Raw genomic sequence first — 20115 nt, 5'->3', positions numbered from 1 at the left:
GATTATACCCTGGAGATGTCCTTTATACTCCCTGGTCTGGATTATACCCTGGAGATGTCCGTTATACTCCCTGGTCTGGATTATACTCTGGAGATGTCCGTTATACTCCCTGGTCTGGATTATACCCTGGAGATGTCCTTTGTATTCCCTGGTCTGGATTATACCCTGGAGATGTCCGTTATACTCCCTGGTCTGGATTATACCCTGGAGATGTCCTTTATACTCCCTGGTCTGGATTATACCCTGGAGATGTCCGTTATACTCCCTGGTCTGGATTATACTCTGGAGATGTCCGTTATACTCCCTGGTCTGGATTATACCCTGGAGATGTCCGTTATACTCCCTGGTCTGGATGTCCTTTATACTCCCTGGTCTGGATTATACTCTGGAGATGTCCGTTATACTCCCTGGTCTGGATTATACCCTGGAGATGTCCGTTATACTCCCTGGTCTGGATTATACTCTGGAGATGTCCGTTTCAGTTTGGCTCACTAATAATCAGCCTGCCAGCATGCAGGTCACACCTTGAATGCAGATACAGCTCTGGTCCAGCCACTCGGATCCCAACAGCTTATCAGCACACCCCAGAAACAGTCTGGGTTCCACCAGCCTTCCTTGCCATTTGCAGGGTGACTCCCATGCACCTCCAGTCCCATAGTTCCCACCCTGGACATGGGTGGTTTGTGGTGTCCAAAACGAAGATTTCCACATAAGAATAGCCTGGCCCAGAGCAAAGGTCCACCCAGCCATGGGTCCTGTCTTCCCTCAGTCGCTGATGCCAGGTGCCCCAGAGGGAGTGAACAGAGAATGAGGAATGAACATCAAGTCAACCTTCCCCTGTTGCCCAGTCCCAGCATGTGGCAATGAAAGGCCTCGGGATCCCCACAACATGGGTTAGCATCTCCGGTCATCTTGGCTAATAGTTCTCAATGCACCCTTCTTTCATGAATTTTAATTAATTGGGTGACCCTTGGGTCTTGTGGTGTATGAAGTCTAATTAACACGTCTTTATTACCACACCAGGAGTAATTGTATCGACCTCTATTTTATCTCCCCCTAGCTGTCAAAGTGGAAAGGCCCCATCTTTTTAATCTCTCCGTATATGGAAGCTGGTCCATACCCTTAGCCTGTGTGCGCCTTTTCTCTGCACCTTTTCCATTTCTACTATTTTTTTTAGATGGGCAACCAGAACTGCACACAGAATTCAAGGGCTGAGTGTACTGAGGATTTACATAGCAGCATTGTGGTGTTTTCAGCCTTTCTAGCTGTCCCTTTCCTAATGATTACTCACTTTCTGTTCATAGCAGGCTGCTAGGCTCAGTCCCCACCCCCTACTCTAACCTGACCACACTATACACTACAGTCAAGCAGTGAGCACACACAAAAGTTAAATAAACTCATCCCAATGGTCTCCTTCAGCTAGAGCAGTCCCTTGTAAAAATCTCACGTTTGCTGCTCCTGTGCAGTAGCTCCTCTGGCCGCTTTGTCTCGCTCTTGCGGTCTCCAGGGCCTTGCTTACTGCTTCCTGAGGTAAACACGCGTGTCTTCATTTAAGACAGACTGCTTGAATAGTTCTGCCAAATCAGAGCTACATGGGTTTGAACGTGCGCCATGAACATGAATTCAGGAGAATTCATAATTTGGCTTATAATATTTCTACAGACGTTTTTATCACGATTGACAGGCTGTTAGTTTTCACCTGCCCCCTGTCGCAAACCCACAGGAATGCTCTGGAAACACACAAGGGGCCCCGTGTGTCTTGCCACCCCTTATCAGGTGGTGGTAAAGCACTGTGGCTCAGTGGGTGGGTAGGGCAGTTGAGAGAGGAGAGGTCTAGGTCCCCTCCAGTAAGTCAAAGCATTCTGCAGACTCCAGATCATCTTCAGAGGTGCCCCAGCCTGTCCCCCAGCTTAAAGCTTCTAGTGGCAGCTTAGAAACCTGTTTTCCTCAGGGAAGGGTTCCACTGAGGCACTGTTATGACACACTCCTCTCCCAGCTCTCAGTGAAGCAACATAGCAATTGCCACACACCATCAGGACAATGCTACAGCCAGTCCAGTGTGTCTCTGCTGAAAGCAGCCAGCACAAGAAACTCAGCTAGAAGATGCCAGAAACCCTGCAATAGCTAATGTGCCCTATGGAACAGTTCTTCCTGTTCCTCAGTAATTAGAGGCTGACTCACACCCTGAAGCAGGAGGGTTCATCCCCCAGCTAACGGTTCTGATAACTCTTTCACTGTTCACTGCTGTAATAACTCTTTATCCATACAGGTATCTAACCCTTCCCTGAACCCTGCTAGTCTCTTGGCTTCTATGGCAGGGGCATAGTTAGCAGAACATGGGTGCAGCCAAGGCAGGAAAAGGTTCCAAAAGCTCTTACATGACGTAGGTGCCTAATTCTCATTGAAAGCACATTTGAAAGTGGGACTTTGCCTCAGCCACAACAGGCAACAGGCTTAAGGCCTTCTGGGGGAGGACAGGGCTGTCCAGACGCCAGGGGCAATTTTCAAAAGCATCCACCTCTTTAGGGGTCAAACACAGAGCAGCCCAGACACGCAGCAGCCCGGAAGCCGTTGAGAGCTGGCCCCAGACATAGCAAGGGGCTAATAATGGCTTGCTGCCAGCTCCCCCTTCCTTTGGGGAACCAAACGAAATGGTTCCCTAGGAGAGCTCTGGCTCAGTAGCATTTCATGCCCACTTTGCACAAGTGTAAAGGGCAGCCCCAAAACAAGGCAGAGGTGAATTGCTCCCTCGGAACCACATCCCTTCTTTCACCAATAATCTGCTGGTTCCCAGTGGCTGCCCGGGAATTCAGATAAGCACAAGTAAACACACTAAAGGGAGAGACAGGCGATCTTCACAAATGCAGCTTTAGGGACAGGATATACTGACCAGGAGGCAATCGGGCATGAGGATAAAAGCCAGCTAACTCTCTGCTAACTCAACAGCTGTCAGGGCTACAGATGTCTTTCGAAAAAGCGAGAGAATCGATTTTTTGGGTATCTTCAGTGTTGCACACCCAAATCCGCTGATTCCCCAGTTGCTGAAAGGGAGTCTTTCTGGACACTGAATCCATTTGTGGTCTCCAGGCTCCCAGTAGTAAATTGTGTTATAATATTCCTCTTCATTTTCCCCATCATGGCTATTGTATAAATATTTATTTTCTCCGCCCAGCACGTAGATCCTCTTCTTCCAGCGCACCACACCAGCACCAGCAATTTCAACTGGCAACTTTGGGACCACCACATCCTTGTGCACTCTGCCATCTTCGCCCAGGAAGAAACTCTTGCGACTGCAATGCAGGTTCCCTGAATCAGGCCACCTCTCATTACGGTGTCTCACCCTGCTCCTAACATACCCGCCAATCACATATATCCCGCTGTTCATGGATACAGCACCGGACCAGTAGCACTCGGCATCCAGAAGCACTTGTGTCCACACGTTGGCGTTAACTTTGTAGATCATAACCTTCTTGGAGACACACCAAGATCCCAGTGTGTCTGTCACCCCCCCTATCAGGTACAGTTTATTTTTAAGCACTGTGGCAGCAAAATGGCTCAGTGTGTAGGGCAGCCGCGCGATGGGGGTCCAGCGCCTTACCACTAAGTCAAAGCATTCTGCAGAATCCAGATAATCTTCATACCTGCACCAGCCCCCTACAGCATAGAGCTTCTGGCTGCAGCTTAGGAAGCCGTGAGAGGCGCGGGGCGTGGACATAGATGGGAGCTGCGTCCAACGGCCTCGGAAAGAGCTGTACTCGTGGAGTGTGTCTGAATACGAGTCGTCAGTGTGCACACCCCCGGCTACGTACAGCTTGTCTGCCACAGCCACGCAGCGAGTGCAGTACAAGCACTTCAAAGGCGGCAGCTTCTCCCACTTTTCTGTCTGAGGGTCAAAACAGCCTACTTGAAAATCCTTCGTTTTCAGCTCAGGGCCCTCCATGCTGAACAGGTCCACGCACACAATACATGGGCTGTACATGCCCTGCCTCAGGCCTCCGCACTCCTGCAGCCTCTCCTGCCTGTTGAGACGCTTCCATCGCAGACGCACATCCCCCTCACACTGCAGTTCTAACTGGGCCTCCCGGAGCTCTTCCTGGGTAAGGAGCGGGAGGCGGACGTGCCTCATTACCTCACTCAGGAACGGACGGCGGCTGGAGGCCTGAAACTTCATCCAGCGCCACACTGCCTGGTAGACAACCCACTCCGAAGGCACCACCAGGCTGTCTGAGGAGATGATGCTTATCAAAGTGCTGGGTTGCAAATTGAGGAAACTTTTGTCCTCCTGAGCGAGGTGTCTAAAGTTCAGGCTGACGTGTCTCATGGCTACTCGGAGCAGAGCTTGGTCTCCATGGGCATAAGCCAGTTCATAAAGTGCTAGGCAATTCTTGAGGGAAACATGTTCCAGAAGAAAGCTGGGAAAGTAAAGGGATAAATGTTACTGGCGATGTTACAGGTGAAACCCTTCTCCCGTACACACTGAGCTAGTAGAAACACTTCACGTGGGGAGCTAAAGTCATTCTAAGGGAGAGAATCAAATGCCTCAGTTTCCCATTTGCACAATGCAGAGAACAACCCTGCCTTACCTCGCCGGTGTGTTGGGAGGATAAATCAATACAGTCACGCGAGGTGCTCAGATAGCATGGTGAGGCTGGATATGTATCGAAGCTACAACACTCTTCCACTGATAGCAATGGGAAGGTTGTGCAAAGATCAGGCTTAGCGCACGGCTCTTAGGGGCTGTCTACACTGCACGCTTATTTCGAAATAGCGCATCTGCACACAAAAAGTGCATTGAAATAGCGCTGAGCTATTCTGAAACAGAGCGGCCACACGGATTGGATGCTAACTCGCATGGCAGGCCCCTGGAAACCACTTCAGGCAGGGCATCAGGTCAGCAGTGACTTCCTGGAGCTGCTGCCTGAGGCTCTCTGAGACCCGTGATTAAAGAGACCCCCTTGGGAAGCCGTTTCTCAGGTTCTTCTGCTTGCCTAACTCTCCGAGGGACAGCAAAGGGTATTCCCTGGGTGCTCTGGTTGCCCTGTTGGACACCACAGCACTCCCAGCTATGGAGCCAGCGCTGCCTCTGGGCATGCGCCGGCCCCTGATGGTCATGCTTCCTCATGGCCCTGCAGGACATGACCCCCAGCTGCTGGAGGAGACCCTCAACCTCTGGGAGCGCAGCTCTTCCAGCTGCACCCATTGGGCACTGTCGTTTCTGGCGACTGGACACCAGCTGGCTCATGATGGAGCAGTGGGGTGACCTGCAGTGGCTCCAGAATTTCCACATGAGGAAGGAGACGTTTCTGGAGCTGTGTGCCTGGCTCGCTCTGCCCTCACCTGACGGGACACCCAGATGTGATCTGCCCTCCCCTTGGAGAAGCAGGTGGCCATGGCTGTGTGGAATCTCACCGCGCCGGCCAGTTACCAGTCCGTCAGGAACCAGTTCGGCGTGGGGAAGTCGACCATTAGGACCCTTGTCATACAGGCATGGCACTCTTGGGCCACAGTTCCAGGAGGGGGTGGGTGGCGTGCTGGAATGGGGAACCCTAGGGAAAAGAGGTTTTGGGGGGTGGAGTGGGGATGGGGGAAGACCCCAGGCATTGTCCAGTCTCGCCCTCACACAGCCCTGCTGGGGGGAGATGGGCTACATAGGGGGTGGCTCCTGGTGTGGTTGGGGGACAAGGGGGGGACTCGGTAATCTTCCAAGAGCTCTAGCTACCTTGTGATTCCCTGTTTGTTTGTTTGTGTCTTTTTGCAGGTGGTGAAAGCCATCAACACCGTCCTGCTGCGCAGGGACATCCACACTGCCACATGGACCCCATCATCACCGGCTTCCCCAACTGCAGGGGGGGGCTATTGATGGTACCCACATCCCCATCCAGGCCCCCAACCACCAGGCATCTGTATTAGATATGTAATAGTGCAGTCGATTAATGCTACAGACTCTGCACGTTTCCCTCCCCCCACCAACCAGTAAATATTTTAGCAGGCTGGCCAGCAGGTCTGGTTCACTCTGAGTCTGGGACCTACCCCGGCTGTGGCTCTGCATTTAGTGTAGTAGGAGCCGGGCGGGCAGGCAGCCTGGCTCAGTTCCAGTTCACAACGGGTCCCGGAACTCAGACTGCCCACCCCAGGCAGGAGCTGTTTCCACCAGGCACTTTATCAGAGGCAGCAGCAGGACAACAAGCAGCCAGTCCGCAAGGGGAGCTGGTTTTTAAAGTGGCTCCTCTTGCAGACGAACTCCCACCTGGCACCCTGCGCTGCTGCTGGCCCCGCCCCCAGAGGCGAATGGTCGACTAACCAATAAGAATTCTTGAGGTTACTCGACTATTCAATTAACCGATATTTAACATCCCTACTCTGTATACATAAACTGCTAGGGCTGCTTCTCCAGGGCGAAAGTCCGCCTTGGCTTAACCAGATCTTTCGTGATCTAAAAATAAAAAAGGAGTCCTATAAAAAGTGGAAACTAGGACAAATGACAAAGGACGAATATAAGCAAACAATACGACTGTGTCTAGACTGGCCGTTTTTTCCAGAAAATCAGCCGCTTTTCCGGAAAAACTTGCAAGCTGTCTACACTGGCCGCTTGAATTTCTGCAAAAGCACTGACGATCTCATGTAAGATTGTCAGTGCTTCTTGTGGAAATACTATGCTGCTCCTGTTCAGGCAAAAGTCCTCGGGGACTGCCTGTAATTTGAATTAAGTTAGTTCGAATTAGTGCTGTAGAGTAGACATACCCTCTGAGTCAACAGTTTGCTCTTGCAAAAAAAAGACAAACATGATTCTGGGCTGCATTAACAGGAGTATTGTGAGCAAGACATGAGAAGTCCTTCTTCTGCGCTGATTAGGCCTCAGTTGGAGTACTGTGTCATGACATTTCAATAAAGATGTGGAGAAACTGGTGAAGGTCCAGAGAAGAGCAACTAGAATCATACATATAGTAGCCCAATGTCTGTAACAATGAAACGCTGGCTGTTCCCTCTGGGCAGCGCTGTTGCCTCTTGCTATGGCGCTCGGCTGACTTCTGCACCACTCAGCCTGGCCACCACGAAGGAGCAAGCGGCGCAAGCCACTGTTTGGGATCCACGCTCCCCATGCAGCATGGGAGTGCTGCATGGGGAGCTCGGGGCCCAAACGGCCGCTTGCACTGCTTCCTCCCGTGCGGCGGCCCGGCTTAGTGGCAGAGAAGTCAGCCGAGCGCCACGGTGGGATGCAGCAGCGCTGCCCAGAGGGAACAGCCAGGGGATGGGGCCTAGATGAGCGCACGTCTCTGACGTCAGGAAAGGGTGCTGGATTCAAAAGGAGGAAAGCGGGGCAGACACAGAGGACGCGGCGGAGGACAGAGTGAGAGAGACGCAGCAGGAGGAGGAGAAGAGAAACAGAGTGAAAGGTGGGAGAGGGAGAAGAAAAAGAGAGAGAGACAGAGAGAGGGGCAGGAGGCGGACGAGAGCTGAGAGAGAGAGAGGGCGAGGCAGTAGGAGGAGGAGAAGAGAGAGAGAGGCCGTTTGCGTCACTTGCTCCTGCGCAGCAGCCCAGCTGAGCAGCGCAGAAATCAGCTGAGTGCCATGGCAGGAGGTGAAGGAGGGCGGGGCAGTGACTTACACGTCCAGGGAGCGGGGCCTGGATGAGCGTGCATCCCTGACGGAGACAGAGGAGAGCAGAGAGAAAGTGAGAGGCAGGAGGGGGAGAAGAGAAAGAGAGAGACGGAGAGAGAAGCAGAAGGAAGAGGAGAGCTGAGAGAGAGAGGGGGAGACAGTAGGAGGAGGAGGAGGAAGAAAGAGAGAGAGAGAGAGAGACGGAGACAGAGCCAGAACCAGAGCCCGGAGGCTCAGCAGAGAAGACCAACTTGGAGGAGAGACCTGAAAATCCCGTCTTATAATGGGCTAATTGGATAGTGATCAAAGATTTAGAGAACATGACCTATGAAGGAAGACTGAAAGAACGGGGCTTGTTTAGTTTGGAAAAGAGAAGATTGAAGGGGGGACATGAGAGCGGTTTTCAGGTACCTAAAATGGTGTCACAAGGAGGAGGAAGAAAAATTGTTCTCCTTGGCCTCTGAGGATAGAACAAGAAGCAATGGGCTTAAACTGGAGCAAGGGAGGTTTAGGTTGGACATTAGGAAAAAGTTCCGAACTGTCAGGGTGGTTAAACACTGGAATAAATTGCCCAGGGAGGTTGTGGAATCCCCATCTCTGGAGATATTTAAGAGCAGGTTAGATAGACATCTATCAGGGATGATCTAGATGGTGCTAGGTCCTGCCGTGAGGGCAGGGGACTGGACTCGATGACTCTCGAGATCCCTTCCAGTTCTAGTGTTCTATGATTCTATGATTCCATGGTCCTGCAGGCCCTGGTCGACCATTGCCGGTAGTTTACCAACATCTATATTGCGTGGTCGGGGAAGGTGCATGACACCAGCATCTTCAGAAACTCCAGCATCTTCCAGAAGCTGGAAGCCGGTACTTTCTTCCCCGAGTGCCGCATCAGGGTCGGGGATGTGGACATGCCACTGTGCATCGTGGGGGATGTGGCCTACCCTCTCATGCCGTGGCTCATGAAGCCCTGTACTGGACACCTTGACATCAGCAAAGACCACTTCAATGCCATTTCTGATGCCTCCTGACCCAGTTGGATGTTGGGGAGGAGAACATCCCCCAGGTGGTGGCGGTGTGTTGCATGCTCCACAACCTGTGTGAGAGTAAGGGGGGAGGCCTTCCTCCCTGGGTGGGAGGCAGAAGCTGGCTGGGAGGGCAGGGCCTTTGAACAGCCGTGCACAGCTGCCATCTGGCAGGCCCATCAGGTGGGGGAAGGTGCATCTGGGAGGCCCTGCAGGAGAGTTTCTCACAAGGACCTCAGTCCACTCTCCCTGGGGCCTCCCCCAGTAGGGGCCTGTGCCTTGCCCCTCTCTGCCTTTCCTCCAACACCCCTCCCTTCCCCCTCACCCCTGCAGAAACAATAAAATGAACGTTTTATTTTTTTTTAAAAAGAGAACTTTTTGGTTATTTATTTGGGGGTAGAAGTTACTGTGGAGCGACTGGAGAAAGAACCTGGAAGAGGGAGGGTGGAGGGGAGGGGAAAGGATGAGAACCTTGGAGCGGGGAGGAGGAAGCTGATGGGGAGGAGGGGTGGGAAGAGGCTCAGGGCTGGGACTGGGAGTGGCACCTGGCTCGGATGGTTCCTCCATCTCGTGTGCAGGGACCTCGGCAACCATGGGGGAGGGGAGAGGCTGAGGCTGGGGGAGAAGCAAGAGGTAGGGTTGGGCATGGGAGGAGGGGCAGGACTAGGAGCTGGGACTGAAGCAGGAGAGCAGCCGGTGGGCGAGGAGAGACTGGACAGTCGCGCACATGTTGTGTCCCTGCCTTAGCATCTCCCTCCAGATGTCTGCCCACACTGCACGTCCTCCCAGAGCCTCGGTCCAGTGTCTTGTGCAGGGCCCAGAGTACAGAGATGTGCTCCCACAGCAGTTCCTCCTGCATTCCCCAGTGCTTGCTGCTCCCCGGTGTCAGGCGGCTGTCCCCAGGAGGTGTCATCTGGCCCCGTCTCACAGCTAGTCCGGCTGGGGAGAATAGAGACGGTCAGTCGTCCCTGGAGACCCTGTCCCTGAAGCTCTGCCCTCATCTGGGAGCCGAGACCGACAGTTCCCGGGTCAGAGGAAGGTGATGTCCTGGGAGCAAGGCCATGTGTGGCCTGGACAGTGGGCCCTGTCTTACAGGGGCCCAGCTGTCCCCAGGGGACCAGGCTCCCCCCCACATCCCAGGGACAAGCAAGCTTGGGAAATTGCTGGTCACACTGAGATCCTACAGGTGGGAGGGGCCATGGGCTGGCTGGGTTTGCCTCGATGCCATGAACATGCTGGGTCTGGCAGTGGTGGCATCCCAAGTGGGGAGACCTTGTATCCCTGGCCACTGAGGGATAAGGGGGGAGGGGGGAGGTGCGGGAGGGGAGAGCAGCAGATTCATGCAGACCTAACAGCGCTGTCCCCAGCAGTGGGTGCTGCCTCGAGAGAGCAGGCCTGTCCATGTGCAGCACTCCTGAGTGTGTGTCCTTGTCCCCAGCCTCCTTCTAGTGGTGGCTTGTGGCAGAAGGGTGTCCCTCACGGGTGTCTGAAGTGTGGGCGGCCTCCCCAATGCTGTGAGCAGGAGCCCAGGGGCTGCCTCCTGGTGCTGTGTGTGTATCCCTGTGCACGGACTGCAGCGCGATCCCCCGGCCACGCCTCAGCACCTCGCCGCCTGCCACCTCCACCCCGTCTGTGTCATGTGCCTGAGATCACTCACCTGATGTTCCCTCCCCGGCCTCGGAGGATACCTGAGACACATCGAGGCCGTGGGATACTGGCTCTAGGATCACCGAGGTGACGGTTCTGACCGCATCAGGGTCCTCCTCCTCCTCCTCCTCACAACTCTGCCCCCTGGCTGGGTGACTACAGGCATCTCCATCCTGAGTCACTCCCCAGGGGTGGGAAAGGGGGTGCACTTCCCCCCAAGATGCCGTGCTGCTCCTGATGATAGGGCCGGGAATGTGGTTCTGCCCTGCAGTGGGAGCTGAGCTCCCTCATCCTGGCACAGGCCTGGCAGAGCTCCTTCACTGTCATCCAGACCTGCTCCTGGGTCTGGATGTGGCCCTTGGTGGCTCAGTTATTGGCCATGTGGCTGTAGGTATTGGCATCGCATCATCTGGAGCAGAGATCCTAGAGGTTTTCCACCTCGTCCCCACACCTCAATGAGGGCCAGGATCTCTGCCCCAGACCAGGAGGGTGCATGCCTCTTGTGGTGCATGGAAGGCTCCTGGGTGCCACCAGACTGTTCCCTGAATCATCGAGTCATAGAATCCTAGGACTGGAAGGGACCTTGAGAGGTCATCGAGTCCAGTCCCCTGCCCTCATGGCAGGACCCGGTACTGTTTAGACCATCCCCAATAGACATTTATCTAACCTGCTCTTAAATATCTCCAGAGATGGGGATTCCACAACCTCCCTGGGCAATTTATTCCAGTGTTTAACCACCCTGACAGTTCGGAACTTTTTCCTAATGTCCAACCTAAACCTCCCTTGCTGCAGTTTAAGCCCATTGCTTCTTGTCCTGTCCTCAGAGGCCAAGGAGAACAATTGTTTTACCTCCTCCTTATGACACCCTTTTAGAAAATGGCTATCATGTCCTCTCTCAGACATCTCTTTTCAAAACTAAAGAAGCCCAGTTCTTTCAGTCTTCCCTCAAAGCTCATGTTCTCTAGCTCTTTAATCATTCTTGCTGCTCTTCACTGGACACTGTCCAATTTTTCCACATCTTTCTTGAAATGTGGTGCCCAGAACTGGACACAATACTCCAACTGAGGTCTAATCAGTGCAGAGTAGAGCGGAAGAATGACTTACTGTGTCTTGCTCACAACACTCCTGTTAATGAATTCTAGAATCATGTTTGCTTTTTTTTGCAACAGCGTCACACTGTTGACTCATATTTAGCCTGTGGTCCACTATAATCCCTACATCCCTTTCTGCCGTACTCCTTCCTAGACAGTCGCTTCCCATTCTGTATGTGTGAAACTGATTGTTCCTTCCTAAGTGGAGCACTTTGTATTTGTCCATATTAAACTTCGTCCTGTTTACCTCAGACCATATCTCCAATTTGTCCAGATTAGTTTGCATTAGGACCCTATCCTCCAAAGCAGTTGCAACCCTCGAAGCTTGGTATCATCTGCAAACTTAATAATGCCAATATCTAAATTGTTGATGAAGATCTAGAACAGAACCGGTCCCAAAACAGACCCCTGTGGAACTCCACCTGTTATGCCTTTCCAGCAGGATTGTGAACTATTAATAACTACTCTCTGAGAACGGTTATCCAGCCAGTTATGCACCCACCTTATAGTAGCCCCATCTAAGTTGTATTTGCCTAGTTTATTGATAAGAATATCATGCGAGACCATATCAAACCTAAAGTCTAGGTATGACATGTTCACCACTTCTCCCTTATCCACAAGACTCATTATCCTATCAAAGAAAGCTATCAGATTGGTTTGACATGATTTGTTCCTTATAAATCCATGCTGGCTCTCACCTATTACCTTACTATCTTCCAAGTGTTTGCAGATGATTTCCTTAATTACTTGCTCCATTATTTTTCCTGGAACAGAAGTTAAGCGGACTGGTCTGTAGTTTCCTGGGTTGTTCTTATTTCCCTTTTTATAGGTGGGCACTAGATTTGCCCTTTTCTAGCTTTCTGGAATCTCTCCTGTGTTCCATGATTTTTCAAAGATGATAGCTAGAGGCTCAGATACCTCCTCTATCAGCTCCTTAAGTATTCGAGGATGCATTTCATCAGGCCTCGGTGACTTGCAGACATGTAACTTTTCTAAGTGATTTTAACTTGTTCCTTTTTTATTTTAGCTTCTAAACCTACCCTCTTCCCACTGGCATTCACTATGTCAGGCATTCCTTCATCAGACTTCTCAGTGAAGACTGAAACAAAGAAGTCATTAAGCTTCTCTGCCATTTCCAAGTTTCCTGTTACTGTTTCTCCCTCCTCACTGAGCAATGGGCCTACCCTGTCCTTGGTTTTCCTTTTGCTTCTAATATATTTATAGAATGTCGTCTTGTTTCCCTTTATGCCTGTAGCTACTTTGAGCTCGTTTTGTGCCTTTGCCTTTCTAATCTTGCCCCTGCATTCCCGTGTTGCTTGCCTATATTCATCCTTTGTAATTTGTCCTAGTTTCCATTTTGTATATGATTCCTTTTTATTTTGAGATCATGCAAGATCTCCTGGTTAAGCCAAGGAGGCCTTTTGCCATATTTTCTATCTTTCCTATGCAGTGGAATAGCTTGCTTTTGTGCTTTTAATAATTTCCCTTTGAAAAACTGCCAACTCTCTTCAGTTGTTTTTCCCTTCAGTCTTGCCTCCCATGGGACCTTACCTACCAGCTCTCTGAGCTTACCAAAATCCGCCTTCCTGAAATCCATTGTCTCTAAGTTTGCTGTTCTACCCTTCCTTAGAATCACAAACTCTCTGAGAGTGGGGGAGGGCTCTTGGGGGGGGGGGCTCAAGGGACAGTCAATGTGTCCAGACAATGTGCTCAGGCAGCAGCAGTGTGGCTGGATGCTGTCAGGGCCGGCTTCCTGCCACAAGCTCTTTCCCCTGTGGCTGCAGCTTTAAGGGCTGCAGGGGAAGGGGAACTATAGAGTCCTGAGGAGTGTGGACGGAGTGGCCAGCAGGGCACCTCTGGGATTTCCTGGAGGACCCTTATTTCGAAATGGGCGTTATTCTTCATGCAACGAGGTTTACAGATTTCGGAATTAACCATCCGTTATTTTGACATTATTTCAAAAGTATGGAATTGCTGTGTAGATGCTCGCTTTGTTAGCTCAAAATAACGGTGCAGTGTAGATACACCCTTATATAGTAATGATACGTCAAGTTAGGAAACTAACTAGGTACTAGAATATGCTGGATCCAGCTTTTCTGGCTGGGTCAGGTTATTCCACAAAGGCATTATGCTGACACTGAAAAACCTTCATGCAGACCTTCTGTGTCCTGAAATACTATATCATATATGGTATCTGGTGCCAGTCTCACAGGCTGTGTCCAGACTCAGGGGTTTTTTCGAAAAAAGTAGCCTTTTTTCGAAAAAACTTCACCTGCGTCTAGACTGCAGCCGCGTTCTTTCGAAATTAAATCGAAAGAACGCGGCTTTTCTTTCGACGGCGGTAAACCTAATTCCACGAGGAAGAACGCCTTTTTTCGAAAGGCTCTTTCGAAAAAAGGTGTTCTTGAAAGCAAACAGGGCTTTTTAGAAAGAGAGCATCCAGACTCACTTGCTGCTTTCTTTCGAAAAAGCGGCTTGCTTTTTCGAAAGTTCCGCATGCAGTCTAGATGCTCTCTTTCGAAAGAGGCTTTTTCGAAAGTATCTTTCGAAAAAGCTTCTTTTGAAAGAGGCTTGCAGTCTAGACATATCCATAGGGGGCAGTCTTATTACATGATTATCTGAGTTTATCTGTGTTTGCTATCAATAGGCCCTAAAATGCCCTAACTTGACAGGGGCCTACATCCATGAGAGGGATTGAGTTTAGGACACAGCCCTCTCATTGGCATCTTCCATTGGCTAAAGGCAGACTTTAGAGAATTCAGGAAGTTGGTAGCTTGAATCGCATGGAAAGCAAGTGGAAATAGAAAAACAGTTCAAAAGGAATGGCAGTTTTATTAAGGACACTCATTATTAAGGACACAATAGCAAACTATCCCACTACCAGAAAGATAGGAAGCTGGGAAGAAACCAACCAGGAGATTTTAAATTATCTGAAACTCAAAAATTAATCCTAGAAAGTGGAAATTGGATCAAATTACCCAGGGACGTAGGGACAAAATTAGAAAGGCCAAAGCACAAAATGAGATTAAGCTAGCTAGACACATACAGGCTAATAAGAACACATTTTACAAAGACATTAAAAGCAAGAGGGAGACCAAGGATGGAGTAGGCCTATTACTCAATGAAGGGGCAAAAACAAGAACAGAAAATGTGGGAATGGCAAAAGTGAACATAAGAGCATCCATACTGGGTGAGATCAAAGGCCCATCTAGCCCAGTATCCTGTTTTCCGACAGTGGCCAGTGCCAGATACTCCAAGGGAGTGAACAGAACAGGGAATCATCAAGTGATACCTCTCCTAGCGTCCATTTCCAGCCCCTGACAAACAGAGGCTGGGGACACCATTCCTGCCCATCCTGGCTAATAGCCATTGATGGACCTAACCTCCAGGAATGTATCTAGTTCTTTTTTGAACTTTGTTAAAGTCCCGGTCTTCACAACCATTGCTAAGTGACTTCTTTTTCCAGTTTTCCAGAAGTAGTAGATCTGGCATATCTGTGGGCTCCTCTTACTTCCAGTACTTGTCTCTGGCTTGTATCCCTTGCTGCATCAACCCACACCCACAGATTAAGCCACGAAGCCATTGCCTTCACCAAAAGACAGGGGTGGTGACTCTACCCACCCTTCAGCTGGCAGCAAAGGCTGAGGCTACGTGGCTGTCTGGCGGCCAGGAAGACTGTGGCAGCAGTGCAGCTGTGGGACATGCAGCCTGGCGTTCTGGGATGCGGGAGGAGCTGGGGTTACTTGGAGCTCCGGGCCAGGGTGAGGGCTGGGGTGGCACAGTTGCACAACTGGTGCTAAGGTGAGGAGGCGCTAGCCTTGAGCTGGGGTCAGAGCCCACAATGGGGGCTTGCCTCTTGTGGCCTGGAAAGGGTGGGCCCTTGGGCAGAAGGGGCGTAGCTTGGGCCACTTCTCCCTTTGTTCTGCCTGTTCCCAATGTCCCGTCTTCATCCAGGAGACCCTCCTGGCCAATGCACACAGTGGTCTCCTTAGGAAGAGCCCTTTGACCCCAGTTATCCAAGGCGCATTCCTGCTTTAATTTCAATGCTTGGCAGCTTTGTCCTGCATCTATTATACCAACCGGTACAAAACAGAACGATCCAGAGAACCGAAGCCCCACGTGGGCAGGAAACATGTGACCCAATAGCCCGCTCTGGTGCAGTTGTGGTTGTTTGCCCATCAGCGTTACCTGGAACAGATCTCCAGCAGAGGGAGGATCTGAAGCCTGCTGGCTGCGGTGAATACAGCCTGAGCTGTCTCCAAAGTAACTGAGATCTCCTCCGTGTAGAGATAGTGCAGGATGGTCTTCACGGTGGAGGGGGCCATGTCTTGAAGCAGAACTTCTCCATCCTGGGATTCTTTGAAGGAGTTGACAAACATGGCCCGGAAGTAGGGATTGACAGCTGCCAGCAGAATCCTGTGCCGAGAGAGAGGAGACATTGTCAGTGGGGCAGATTCATGGCCCTGGAAAAGGATCTCCATTGCTTCGGCACGGATCGAGTTGGCCAGCAAGGACATGCTCCATACCTGCCCCTTTACTTGCTGATAACCCTTCTGATGGGAGGCCAGCTAGAGGTATTCCCAAAATGGCTTTGTGCTCTTGTTTTTTTTTTTTTTTCTTTCTGGGATTCTTTGAAGCTGGCCTGTTATAGACCCTGAGATCCTGCCACGTTATCCATGAATCCAAGCACATGTCAGAAATGAGCTGATCAATTCCCAAATGGGCAGGCATGAGGCTGTTACTAGGACACTATATTCGAGAAGGTAGGTGTAATGCTCTTTACATCTGGGTCCTATCACACAGACTGGGTCCCGTCTGTGCAACAGTCTGAGGATGCTGCCTTGGTCTTGTCATGGTCACGAAAGAGCACGACTGAGCTGAAAACTACTTGCAAATGTTATTCATCCCTTTAGTTTTGCTAAGTATATGTAGTGGGAGAGAGCAACACTGACGAAGCATCGCTGGGGATGGTTTATAGTCAGCTGTTTATCCTCAGGATGAGACAAACTCATGTTGAAGGGCAAAGTTCCCGCCCCCAGCCTGTTCTGTGTTGCTCTGCCCCAAACTTGGAGAGAACCTGAACAGAAGAAAGAAGGAAATGTAACAAAAATGAGTAAAGGTCTAGAAAATATGGCCTGTCAGGGAAGACTGAATGAACTGGGTGTGTTTAGTTTTGAAAAAAAAAACCTGAGAGGGGACATGACAACGGCTTTCAAATACCTAAAAGGATGTCACAAGGAGGAAGGAGAAGAAATATTCTCCTTAATTTCTGAGGCTAGGACAAGAAGCAATGGGTTTAAATTACAGCAAGGGGGGTTTAGGCTGGACATTACGGGTATGTCTAGACTACATGGCTCCATCGACAGAGCCATGTAAACTAGTTTACCCGGCATAGGCAAAGAAGTGGGGATTTACATAATCCCCACTTCATTAAAGAAAACATGGCCGCCGCACTGTGCCGACGATCAGCTAATCCGGCACAGCGCAGCAGTCTAGACATGGATCTGTCGGCTGGGGAAGCCTTTGCCGACTGATCCCTTATGCCTCATGAAACGAGTTTTACGGGATCAGTCGGCAAAGGCTTCCCCAACCTACAGATCCGCGTCTAGATTGCCACGCTGTGCCAGATCAGCTGATCGTCGGCACAGCGCAGCGGCCATGTTTATTTTAATATTTGCCTATGCTGGGTAAACTAGTTTACATGGCTCCGTCGACGGAGTCATGTAGTCTAGACATACCCTAGGAAACACTTCCTAACTGTCAGGGTGTTTAATCTCCATCGCTGGAGATATTTAAGAGCAGGTTAGAGAAGCACCTATCAAGGATGGTCTAGATCAGGGTTTCCCAACCTATGGGTCAGGACCCAAATATGGGTCGCCATTACATTTCAAAAGGGTCGCCAAGTGTCTCCCCAGGTGGCTCTGCCCTCTCTCTTCCCCCCATTTTTTAATTGCCTTAGGTCATCAAGTCTTCCTGAATTGTCAAAATGGGTCCCCATCTGGAAAAGGTTGGGAACCGCTGGTCTAGATGGTGCTCGGTCCTGCCATGAGGGCAGGGGACTAGACTTGACCTCGCAAGCTCCCTTCCAGTTCTAGTGTTCTATGATTCTGTGATTCAGCAAGCCTGGAGCCTGGCACGTTGAGCACTGCAACATAACAAAGATCGACAGTAACTGGGATGGAGAGGCAGGACTGTCTAAGATGTAGGACATCTCAGAAGGTGATGGAGGAGCTGGGTATAGTGAAATTCTCTGTCCTTTATAAAGCAGGGGGTCAGACTAGATAGCCAAAGTGATTCTTTCCCTCCTTCAGATCTAGGAGTGAATTCAGGACCTCATGGGTCAGGATTTTGAACTTATGAGGACCGAAATGGGATATCAATTCCTTGGATCGTGGAGGTCCCCCTTCTTAGGCAGCCAGGTGAGCACAGCTCACCTGCACTATAAAAGGAGGACTCTCTTCTCCAAGGAGTTGGCCCAGACACTGGCAAGGTCCCGGCTGAGGACGTCCTAGAACATGCGGTAGAACTCCATGGTCATCCCGACCATGCCTGGGTACTTATTGGTGGAATGAGATGGAGGGCTTCCAAGAACTTGGCAAGAGAGAGAGAGGCCACTCCAGCCAGCCCCAGTCACCTGCGCTGACTGTTGGGAGTTCATTCCAGAGAACTCTGCAGGAGTCGTCAGATCCGGGGAGATGGGAGGCGTAGAAGACTCGAGCCCTCTCGTGCATTTCCACTGGATCCATGAGGGGGATGCAATCCTCTGCCAGAAGACAGATGATTTGCTTTTTAGCCCCCCTCTTTTTCTCCAGGGACTAGAGGAAGTGGGAGCCTCCATCCATCTCCCAGAGGAGGTGGAAGCAAGAAAGAACAAAGGCACCCCACTTCTCCTAGTACGTTCTGCAGAGGGATGGATCTCTGGGACCAGTGGCCAGCCACCTCTCTAGCTCTAAAATGTCCCGTTCCAACTGCTCTATCACCGCATGCTGCCACCAGCTGCACCACTGGGGGCAAAAGAGCTGTGTGTGCCCTTTCCCCACATCCCACCACTGCTGTGCCGAGGGAAAGGTGCACTGCTGCCCATGCCAGGCCAGCCAGAACTCCTGGAAGGATGCTACAAAGCCCATGTCCTCCAGCAAGCTATTGTTGAAATGCCAGTAGATGGCCCTTGCCTCTCCAAAGACAGAGAGGCTGTCAGGGCCAACAAGTGGTGGTCTGAAAACGGGGCTGGCTGGATGCTGGAGGACAAGAAAGATAAATGCTGTCCAACCAGTAGTGAAACAACCACTGACCCTGCACCTGGACAAAGGTGAAGGCCGTGTGCTCAACTGAGAGGTGGTCATGCCAGTCATCCACCAGGGAGTGTTGGTCTATTGTCTCCCTGAGGACGTTTGAGATGGCCTGGCACTGCTTGGTCCCCATGTGGTCCCGTTCCTCGAGGGTGCAATTGAAAACCCCACCCAGGACCAGGCACTCGCGAGGCTCCAGAAAGCCAAGAAAAGCAGACACCTGCTGGAAGAAGTGGAGCCTTTCCGGGCCAGACGTCGGGGTGTAGATGTTAATAAGCTTTAATGTCAGTCCCTCCACCTGAACCTGGAGGTGCAGCCAGTAGCCCTGCACAACCTTGGTGATCCCAGCCCCTCGGGCTGTAGGCCCAGGGAGAACAGGGCTGCCACTCTGCCTTGACCCTGTCCCCACACTCCAGCCACCTGCTAGCCTGTGGTCAGAGTGGTATGAGCGTCCTGCACAAAAATGACAGGCGCTTCTGAAGGAAGGAGAGTACCTGACACCTGCGGAGACCCAGCCTACAGCCCCTGTGTTCAGAGTGGCAAGGATGAGAGGGCTGGGGAGGATCCTTGCTGGCGGGAGTGCTGGCAGTCCCCACTGGGCCCCGCAGCAAACCGGGACCATACCCTAACATGAGCTGAGCGTCACGGAAGCCACAGACCCTCTGGTAGGCCGCAGCCTCCCGCTGCACAGTCCCTTTACCCTCTCCTAAAATGGTCCTTATGGTCTGGAGGATGAGATGGGAGTCTCCTCAGCACTGAAGGGCGAGAGCCACTTTGTTCTCGGAGCCACAGATGCTCTTCAAGAAGCTGCACATCTTGCCCTTCAGCACATCGGGCATCGGGGCCTCAGGCCACGAAGCGTCCTCAGGCCAGACCCCCCTACGGGCCCTGTGACTGACTGACATAGGAAATCAGGGACCCTGAAGGTGGTGGCAGCGGGAGACCTGGTCCAGACATGCGGGGAGCAGGAGAAACGAAAAATGCCTCCCAGGGGCCATCGCCTGATCGAAACGTGGTGCCCCCAGGGGCAGCAGCAATAGAAAGAGGTCAGGGAGGAATCGGGGAGTGGAGGAAGCAGAGTAGGGGCAGGCGGAGGGGAATTAGGAAAAGGAGTAGGAGGAAGGGGTGGAGGCGGAGGAGTGGGAAATTCAGTTGGGAGAGGGGCTGAGCAGGGAACAGGGGTGGGACAGGTGTTGGGAGTGGAAACAAGGTCAGAAGCCTCAGTGGGAGAGGCACCGGGACATGGTGCCTCCTTGCGGGTCAGGGAATCGGTAGTGGTGGCAGGTTAGTGTTTCCCCCGCGCCGGGCCCCGGTGCCACAGGGAGTGCAGCACTGGAGGCCCCAGCACCAGGGGTAATGAGGAACAAGGGGAACTCCTGCCCACTAGAGGCGCCCAGGGGCTCAGAGGCCACGGCCGAAGCGCTACTGACAGCCGGAGAGATGGTTTCATCCTGGGGCAACTCGGAG

General features: G+C 51.7%; 1 protein-coding gene across 1 annotated transcript in view; it reads right to left on the bottom strand.

Moving 5' to 3' along the window:
• Nucleotides 1-2793: 2793 nt before the first annotated feature.
• Nucleotides 2794-20115, bottom strand: part of LOC102461162 (uncharacterized) — a 37046-nt gene continuing 19724 nt past the window's right edge. Inside the window, exons 4-5 of the mRNA XM_025184963.2 lie at nt 15548-15775; nt 2794-4412 (exon numbers count right to left, since the gene is read on the bottom strand). Coding sequence (XP_025040748.1) covers nt 2924-4412; nt 15548-15775 — 1717 coding nt within the window. The 3' untranslated portion in view covers nt 2794-2923. The remainder of the gene's footprint in view (nt 4413-15547; nt 15776-20115) is intronic.

This window comes from Pelodiscus sinensis, chromosome 23 (genome assembly GCF_049634645.1).
Source record: "Pelodiscus sinensis isolate JC-2024 chromosome 23, ASM4963464v1, whole genome shotgun sequence".
Lineage (NCBI taxonomy): Eukaryota > Metazoa > Chordata > Testudines > Trionychidae > Pelodiscus > Pelodiscus sinensis.
The sequence above is the reverse complement of the archived record's forward strand: the minus strand, read 5'-3'. Positions and strand labels throughout refer to the sequence as shown.